Raw genomic sequence first — 10042 nt, forward strand, 5'->3', positions numbered from 1 at the left:
GTCCTCTGGGACTAGGCAGATCTGCCCAAATTGCCCTGAAATAACTGGTCCTGGGGTTGAGTCATCTATCCACAGGTGCATTATCCCCATCTACAGAGAAGTCTGCATCAGCACTAGTTGTCTAGACTTTATTCTTTTATCCATGGTGGAAAATAAAAAGGATGTGATTGCTTTCATGGTAGGGGAGGTGCTAAAGTGGAAGAGGTAAATTGTGCCTTAAGAATGCTTCTATGTCTCCAGAACTGAGGACCCAAAAGGACCAACTCAGCTGTCAGCACCTGAACTGTTGGATGTAAAAACCTATGTGTGATCAAACCCACTGCTTTTCCCTCCTGAGATCTGTGGGCATCCTGGCCCCAGAAATGTTTCACTACATGATTTAGGCATTATAGTGGAAAGTGCAAACCTTTGGGCTCTATCTCTGTGTTGTTATTTTTACCTGTACAGAGTGTGATGCTCTGCCATGTTGTCCCACTGACATTTGGTAACCACCTTGACTTATGCAGTCATGAAATCTAACGTATGTGTTGGTCGACTATTTATATACTATTACTGTGACAAACCCTGGTCGACCCAGTCAAGGCCAGAGAGGTGACCTGAGTGATTTTAATTACTGCGTGGCCATTAAATGCGTTAAAGATTTCTGTAAGTGTCAGATGTTATTAATCATTTATATATTACAATGCTTAAATACTTTAATTTCTTGGCATTATTTTACTCGCATTTGCTATGATGGAATATTCTAACTGCCAAATGGCTCTCCATGTACTTTTTAAAGTGTCATATATTATATGGCAAGCCCTTTTTACTGGACATAAATAAAACAGATATTAGGGTTCAGTGTGTGAAATGTTATATATTAAAGTGATTAATTTGTGCTCTGTCTCCCAGTCTGTGGGAGAAGTACCAACAGAACTTGATCTTTGCTCTGGGTGGAGATGTACTGTCTGGGTCCATGGCCTGAGAGATCTTCAAATATTCTGGTCTGAGGATGCTCCAGCTGACATTTTTTAGGAGTTCACCTTGTTCATACCATATTTGTCAGGGAAGCAGACAATGTGGTGGCGTTCTCTTTATTCTTCCCTCTCTCTTTTTTTTTTTTTTTTTTTTTTTTTAAATGAGATGTCAGGATTTCCCCTGCGATTGTAAGAGAGTCTGTATCATTCTACTCCCATTTGTATTACAGATGAATTGCTAGTTCCCACGGATGAGATTTTATTTTATTGTGTACGCTAAAGGAGTATTTTAGGTAAAAGTCAAAAATTCAGGTTTGATTCACTGTGATTTGAAAGTGACACTGCAGACACCCATAGCAATGGGAAATTTGGGGCTGCTTACACATATTGGATCCCAGTGGCTCCAGGTAAAGGTTGAGACATCTCACCAAAGGCCCATACCAAATTACCTCCTACTCCAGATCACTGTCATTGTTTTGTAGCCTGTGACAAACATGAAATAAGTGCTGGCTGAAGAAAGCTAAATAGTGACCAATCATCCTCCATTTGTTGAGGTCCTTCCTAGGTCATTGCTACATCTTGGCTGATTTTTATTATTAAGTTGTGTTAACATGCTTGTCTATTCACATATGAGTCCTATACTGGGGATTTTCAGAGAAGGAGGTTATAGGAAATTTAACATGTTTTCACTTTGCAAAACTTCATACTCTGCTGGTCTTGAGCAAAGGAAAAACATTCCACAAGAAATATATTAAATACGATGTGTTTAAGTGTCAAATTGCTGCTTGAGATAAGAGTTTAGAGCATCAAGCTCTGACTTCAGAAATACTTTTGAGAAAATGAACCACTTTTAGGAGAATAAAAATAAGAAAGGTAGGGAAAAGTTTTCTGCTACCAAATTCTTTCTCAAAATAATTAAAGTCTGCAGAGCCAGTGTGATATTTATGAGTCTTCTCACCTGAAATGTGGGAACTGAATCCAAGATATTCCTAAGTAAAAGTATTCCATAATAAAGATATTATAAGCTTCCTATAACTAAAATGGCATTTAAAAACGTACCAAAAGAGGGATAACTATGCACTAGAGTTAATTGCTATATGTCCTTGGTATGTTGCTGCCATTAATTACAGCAGCACAGGTGGGAAGCCAGTCCCACGGTGACTGAATGTGGATAGAACATAAGCTAAGCCTACCTTGTAGTCTTGTGCTGGGCAAGCCATCTTCTGTTTGTCTTTCTCTGAAAATAAAGATCCCCATCAGAATCCTTACTGTCCACTCTCAGCTGTAGGAGACATACCCCATACACAAAGAATTAGAAAAAGGCAACCGACCAAAAAAAGCCAAACCTAAGACACGTCCATACTGAATTGCCTGAGAGGTGTTTCTGTTCCTTCTTGTGGAAGCAGACAACTCCACATTGAACGTCAGTATGGGGAAGTGCTTATGGACTGTGCTTGTAATGTTCATGGATCAGTTCCTACCAACAGGAGCCATTTCCTTCAATAGATCCACAACTCAGCTCTTGAAATTACCAGTTCTGCTTTATCCTATTAGTCTATCTTCTCAAAACAAAGACACGAAAAGCTGGTAATCAGTGAGCAAAAGAGCTGTTCCGACAAACCCCCAGTAGAAGTATTTTCCCTTTGTCCAAGGTTTGCCAGAAGTGAGAAGCAGTTTTGCCATCTTCCTGGCTAGTGCCAACCCAAGTTTACTGTTTTCCTGTTTTCTTTTTCCACCCTTGCATACAGGTCAGCCTGCAGAAGAAAAAAAAGAAGAAGTCTCCACTGTATCTGGAAAAGTGGACAAGGCTCAGGGCAAGAAAGATGGGTCCAAAGACTCCAAGAAGAAGGATGGTGAAAAGGACCAGAAAGAAGGATCCGAGAAAGAAGGGAAGGATGGAACCAAAAAGAAAGAAGGAGAAAAGGGAGAAAAAGGGGAAAAGGGAGAGAAGGGAGAAAAGGGGGGAAAGGACACTGCTGACAAGAAAGGCGGTGGGAAGAAAGGTGAAAAAGAATGTGAAGAAGTAAAATCAGGCACCAAAACTAATGGCAAGGCTGGTGGGAATGCCAAAGGTCCAGCAAAGAAGAAGTGACCTTGCTAAATGACAGTGCTGGCAGTCTTTCAGGGAGGGCCCTGTCAAACTGCCATGGGTAGAGCACTGGGAGCAGATAGGACATGCTGTCTCCATATACTCAGGCTGTTGAGTGCCACTGGATGTATGGATTTATTACCTTTCGAAGACCATCACTGGGGTTTTTTGTCCACCAGAGGAAATCCTGGGCATTTCTCTAGACAGTATCTTGTAAATAAAACCCACTGTGCAGAGCTACATGATAACAACAACCGGAGCTATCCTGGAGTGAGAATCAGGACTTTGGATAAACATGGAAATGCACAAGGGAGAAGATCTAAACTAATGGGAGGACATGATTAATTTAAAATTTGTTCTTCTTGAGGACCTTAAAGAGTTTGGTAAATAATAGCACTCAACTCCTTAAGGAGTTTGGTAAATAATAGCACTCATTTCCTCCCAAAAAAAAGGATTTACATGTGGGTAATTTTAGGGATTAAGTAAATTCTGGATGCTAAAACCCCAAAGAATGGAGTTTTCTAAGTCATAGCTTGTGTGATTTCTGAGAGGTGGCTGTGACACAGAGGAGAAAAGTTTCCTTCCTTCTCAGGTGTCTCTTTCTCTGGACTGCTGAAGGCAATACAAAGAACTTCATATCTCCCCGAATATTTATCCACCTTTTTATATTTTCTGATGAAAAACATATAAAAAAAAAAAAAAAAAAAAAAAAAAAAAAGCAGACTGCATCTGTGCTGCTGTAGGCAGTAGCTGTCCTCAGTTCATCATTCCTTCAGGAAAGGCAGGAGATGAGAAGAGCCCCATGGGATGAAGCGGAGGTGAAGGTGCATGACATGTTGCAAACAGAAAGTCAGGGTCTTGGGGGAGCAGGGCTGAGTGGATTCATGTCTTTGCTCTCCCCGAGCACTTCTGAAACCAAGGATTTTGCTACGCTTCTATATGGCTGCTATTTCTCTCACCTCCTGGGAAAATTTGAAGAGTAGTTTTAGCAGGAGCAGATTTTCTCCTAGTGTGTTTTGTAAATATCTCAGCAATTTATGCCTTAATATTAACAGCCGTGGGGCATTTAGCTAAAAAGCTAATTGGGGATAGTTTGCAAGTTTCTATGATGACTAAAGCTCTACCTATTCTCTCTGCTGGAAACATCATCTCGGAGTATATACACTGGCATGGCTTTGTCTACTCTGTGGGGCAAGAAGGGAGTTATCTCCAGTAGTTTATTCACCTCAGGCCCCACGAGTTAGATTTATATTAATCCAAATGCTTTCTATTCACCCTGTGGTTTTAACACACAGAGAGAGCTTGTCTATCACTGCAAAAAATATTTCTTATTTGTCCCATCTTTCCTTTCCCCTCTCCTCTCCTACACAACCCATCCTGGTAGAAAATGAATCCAGAAAAATAAAAAGCACGTTCTGCTGTGTTAATGAGGTCAATCCGTTCATAAAAGGCCCCCAAATAACCAGAGCTACTGAAGAGGTTGTGTAAGACTTGAGCATCAAGGATGGGAAAGATGTTCACAACCACAGAAATATTTATGCAGAGCATGAAGAGTGACAATTCACCTCCTCCGGGTACGATCTGCCATGCTAGAGGAGCACAGAGAGATGTCAGGGTCAGAGATTCTGCCCCTTTTATGCAGACAAGCGGTTGGACCCCTAAATCTCCATCCACTGTAATGATACCAAATGATGAGTGTGAATATCAGTGTTATAGACATCGATGTTTAAATCTGAATCTCAGTCCCACCCCTAATTTTTCAAAGGCTGAAGATGAGCCGGGGTTGCAGCTTCCAGGCAGGAGCAAGGGACCTGTTTTCAATTCCCTCCTCAGCCTGAGAGGTCTCAGATGTTTCAGGTTTATAGCCCAGGATGTACGTAAGACCAGGAAAAGGACTTTTATCCACTTTTTCAGCTGGAACAAAATGGAATACAAGAGTCACACAGCCAACTGGGAAGGAGGCAGCCCTGCAGGACAACAGGTCTGTAACCCAGCCTGTGTGTGTCTGTGCATGTGTCACACCTGATGAGGTATCAGTTCATATTAACACATCTTCACTCAAGGAGCTGCAGAGACTCCTAGTGTCAGTTAATGAAAGCACATTGATTCCAACACACACAAATGTGAGAGGTGTCAATCATTATATTCCTATTACCTGCTTTTTGCTGTTCTCTCCCTGTTTAATTGATTCCTTCTTAAGGAGTCACAAAGAAAACAAAGGGAAAAAAATATTTAAAATAGTATTCAGGACATACTCTTTGCTGGCCCGAAGTGATGTCACTCTCTGGGACCTGCACAAGGTTGAATGAGCTCAGCAGTGTATTTTGGGGGAAATTAGTGGATATCGATGTCTCATAAACTCCAGTTCACAGGCAAAGTAGCTGTAGGATGGGATCCAGCTGTGATTTGGGTGGAAAGGATGGCTTCCCTGTCCTGTGACTGGAAATATGATGTGTTTCTGTTAATCCTGCTCCTTAGGATGTGCAGAATGAAGGTGCTGACTCAGTCTGTACTTATTGGGTGAGAGGGAAGAGGGACAGATATGTTCTTGATCCAAAAGCTTCAATGAAGAAAATCTGCCCCATAATTTTGTCATTTAGCTCATAGAGTAAAATAGCACTTTCCTTAATCTCCTGGTTCCAATACAAACACCTTCCCACAAAAAAAAATAAAATAAAATAAAATATATATATATATATATATATATAAATAAAAACCTCTCAAACTGAATCTGGGACTGCTGAAGCCTTTGTAATTGATCTTAATTTATTTCTTCTAGTATCAGGCAGCAAATATATTCAGTCATACATATTGGATCACGCTAGTTTTTGGTCATGCCTTACTGAAAAAAATAGATGTTCTGTTAAAAAAAAAAAAAATGTTTCTCCTCAGAAAAATCACCCCAGTCTCACCGGAGGGTTTGTATCAGCTTGCTTCTAAGTTGTCAGAGTGACTGTGGGTAGAACGAAGGGAATATGTTACAGAGGTTACAGATTTTCAGGGAAACTGAATCCTGCCTAACAAAGCTTATAATGTCTGAAGTGGGCACGAAAGGAGATAAATTTACAGGCATGGTCCAAAACTGATGTGCATTTTCCCCTAGCTCATATTACCATGGTCAGGAGTAATCTGAAAGCCAGATCGTGGTGGATGTAAAATAGTACTGCTGGGGTGCAGCACACTGACCAACAGCTTGGGAGCTGCTTTTTACACCACCAGGTGGAGAAATTGTATTGGGAAAAATTACATCTGCAGCTGCTGAAACTTTGCAAAAATGAATCATTAATGACAAGATTGGAGATAGACCGATTTCTCTGAATACGTTAAGTGCAACAACAAATCCCAGAGGCTGAAAACAGGATATAAGACCCAAGGCTCAGACATCCAGGTAGTAATGACAGGAGCTCTGCTTTCATTAGATGAGCCGGATGGTGTGTGCGTGGAAACGGGGGCATGGAGAAAGCAAACCGAGGTACTGCAGAGCCAGGACAAGGACCTGCAGGATCTCCTGCTCAACATATTCCCTACCTTTCCACTAGAGGGGACTTTGTTTCTTCCTCTGTAATATATGGAAGACAGTTTTAAAGGTAGTTTGTGCTGGATATATTTTGTCTTTAAAAAGTTGTGTTAAATCAAGCCTGGCTTTGGTAAGATTTCTCTGGTCTATAAAAAGGTTTTATGGCATTGGTTTATCTACCTGAGCCATCAAATCTGCTTCCAGTGGTTAGTAGAAGTAAGAGTTCAGCTGACAGTAGATTAATACCACAAGGACATCACTGATGTAAGAGGCATCAAGAAAATAGTTATTGGCTTTGGTGGATAAAACAAGTCAGCCTAACTACGTGTCCCCAAGGAGTTGTGGTGAGGATGATAAGCCTGGAGGAGCAGGTCAATAGGAGGAGAAGGGAAGCTGATTTTTTTTTTAAATTTCATTCCTAGCTCATTGATGAAAGAAGCCCATGGAAAAGCTGTCCACGTTATTTTCCTCCTGCTCCCTTTTCCTCATTGGTTTTGCTTTTAGGACTAGTGAAAAGCAGTGAAAAACTAAGCATAGGTTCTGTACTGATCTGCCAGGAGATACTACACACAAGGTGCTAGGAAATGTCATAATAGCTTTTCACCATTAAATTGCAGCTTTCTCCACTGCACGAGCAATTACAGCTGCCCCAGAAGCTCTCAAGGAAAAATATGGTCTTTTTTATTCCCCCTCTCTTTGTGTACTTCCTTACACAGTGGGAGCCTGAATAAGAACTGCTGGGTTTTATTGATTTCATAACACAGATCTGAATATTAGGACTGACTTGGGTCTGCCTGCAGAAAGTAAACTCTGTGCCCAGCTCCCTTTTGAGAGGTAGCAAAGAAGAAATCGGGATCACCTGTGCTGTTTTGATCACATGGTTAGGCACATGGGGAACAAAGGAGGTCTTCACCGGGGCCGGGAGACCTCCTTTTCCAGCAGGTGACATATGGCGGCCTAAACCTGATGTAGAGTTGTTAAAACTATGGATTTTCCCTTCCAGTGACTAAAAAAAAGAGAAAAGGATCAACCCCGAAGTATTTTCAGGACTTGAGATGGAGTTTTTCATATATTGGTCTTTATGTTACTGATATGGGTGGCCATTTTCAGAGAGATGTCTTAAAGAAGTAGGCTTAAAGAAAAATGTCTTTTTTTTTTCAGAAATAAAGAGCTGTAAAAGTTCTCCTTTCCCTCTTTATTTTTATTTTTGAGAGGGGGATGGAGGGAGAAACTGGCGTCCTTCGAGCATGTTCCTGCAAATGCATCAGCCAGCTAAACACCCTCATGAAGTAAAACTCCAGAACCCCTAAGGTGTCTTAAAGACACATCAGACAATAACTGTGAGATAACTCTGGCTCCCCAACTGTTCCTAATTTCATATGGCATTTTCTGTGGCACTCCCCTCATTTCTACACATAGACCCAAAAGTCTTTTACGGTCCTAATCTTTTCTGGCTAAACAAAATACATCTTCATTTGCTGAGTCCCTGATGTACTGAGTCTCTTAGTCTGGACTCCTGCAGACTGAGAAGTGTCATACAGGGTAACTGGGGCACAAAAGGCAATATGCTTAATGTCAAGAAGCAAAATATGGGACAATAGATGGGACCTGAGCACTGATCTTGTGAAACAGGGCTTTGTGCACATTTCCTTCTTAAGATGCTCCAGGGATTTGATCTAAAATAATAGTGGCGAAGCCTCCCTGAACTTTGCTATCTTCTCTTACTATAAAACTGCCTGTCAAAACAAAGTAATTTGCAGGGAACTCATAGGACACAATAGAAATTCTCCTGTTTAAGACACGATAGAAATGCATGTTCACTTTCAAAATTTGCTGTTGAGAAACTAAAGAGGTGATACAGTGCAGTGGAGGAATTAATTTTGCTTTGAGGCGAGTGAAGGGAAAAAGGAAAACAGACATAAAGAATTTGTAATTTGCCTTTCCTTAGGCTGTTACAGCTCTCGAGTCTGTGGTTCTAGGGAAGAGAAAGTCTCCTTTTACATCAAGACCAGGAGAGTCCTCCAGGAAATCTTCAGTCCATGTTTGAAATGTTCTTTTTGCCTTTCCTAGGCATTTTTATTCTATGATCCAGGCAAGAGACTGGGCTTTGGCTAGTCCAATGCTGAAGGGACACTGGATTTTGGTGGTCTTTGGACAGATAGCCTATACTTATGATCCTCTGCAGTGTGTCTTGCTTGCTGCCTGGGGTCTGCAGCCATTTGGGCCCATCGCTTCCAAGCACTTTGGTGGTTGTTCCGTTTCTCAAAAACAGAGATCCATTGTGGTTGTCTCTAGCTGATAATATTTCTAGCATTCAAAGACCTCTTGCCATCCCCTTGCATGTGAAAAGTCTGTCTGTGGCTGACAAAATGAGCTCTGGACTGTTTGTTCCTTGGTACGAGGAGGGAAGGCTTTGAAACAAAACTCCCTGAAGCAGAAAGTCAGCTCTGTGCTTTGCATCAAGGATCTGTCCCTTGCTGTTTGTCCCTCCTAAACAACGTATTGCTGCTCTCCCTCCATCCCAGCCTCAAATGTCTCGACTCTAAACTCAGTCACATCTTTTTCTTTGCTCAAGAGATAGGAAGTAGCTTATGGAGGTCTTTCTCCATAGGCAATGCATTCAGAATACCAATTTAATGAGTTTATTTTACAGGCTTTCACATATTCCCTGGCTCCATGCTATCACACAGTGGTGTATCTTACTGATGCCAATGCTTCCATATGGGGATTATGATTTTTTAAAATTTACTTTAAACATCCCTGGAGACTTTATTAAGACTTCCTGTAAGAGGACAGGGAGTCTAATACAGAGGGAAAGAAACAGGAACTTCGATTTTCACTAGAACAGGGCTTGACTTTATAAATTAAATGCACTCGTGCTCTCCCCCACCCTGTCCCCATCTCATTTCCCCCCTTCCCAGCCCATAAAACAGACCCTAGGATCAATGCCCCATGTGTATAGAGAAAAAGACTAATCGTTTAATTTCTGTGGCTTTCTGTTTGATGAGTTCCTGAGCTGGAAGAGGGACAGAACTGCTGTGTAGGGCACAAGTCCTGTCCTAGCTGGAATGTGCCAGCAGGGGTGAGTTGTTGGGGATGGCAGATACATGGACGAGGGGGAGCACACGTTCACTGAGGGTCACTTGTGTTGTGTGTTTCTGGCTATTAATGAAAGGGCTTAACACACATTTCCCCTTTTAATTTTCTCTCTTAGCCAGAGAGGTGGAAACCTGGGCTGAGCGGACCCACTGGGTGGTGGCATGGGGGATGAGAGAAATACCAGGGAGATGTCCGTAGCTGCTGGGAAACTCTCATGTGGGGAACACAAATTATCAGGCAACAGCAAACACAACCTGAGGAGTACCAGCCCTTTAGCTCCATGAAGCACTTTCCAGAAGATGTGTGCACCATGGGACCATCTTTACCCCCTACAAAAGACAGTCACGGCTTTGATTGCCCCAGACCTTTGGGGGAGGGGGG

The 10042-nt window shown here is 41.8% G+C and overlaps 1 protein-coding gene across 1 annotated transcript in view; it reads left to right on the plus strand.

The window, feature by feature from the left end:
* TMIE (transmembrane inner ear) overlaps window positions 1-3439 on the plus strand; it is a 38673-nt gene extending 35234 nt beyond the window's left edge. Inside the window, exon 4 of the mRNA XM_026843740.1 lies at window positions 2705-3439. Coding sequence (XP_026699541.1) covers window positions 2705-3048 — 344 coding nt within the window. The 3' untranslated portion in view covers window positions 3049-3439. The remainder of the gene's footprint in view (window positions 1-2704) is intronic.
* The last annotated feature ends 6603 nt before the right edge of the window (window positions 3440-10042 follow it).

Source organism: Athene cunicularia (assembly GCF_003259725.1).
Source record: "Athene cunicularia isolate RWA chromosome 2 unlocalized genomic scaffold, athCun1 chr2_part1, whole genome shotgun sequence".
NCBI classification, from domain to species: Eukaryota; Metazoa; Chordata; class Aves; order Strigiformes; family Strigidae; genus Athene; species Athene cunicularia.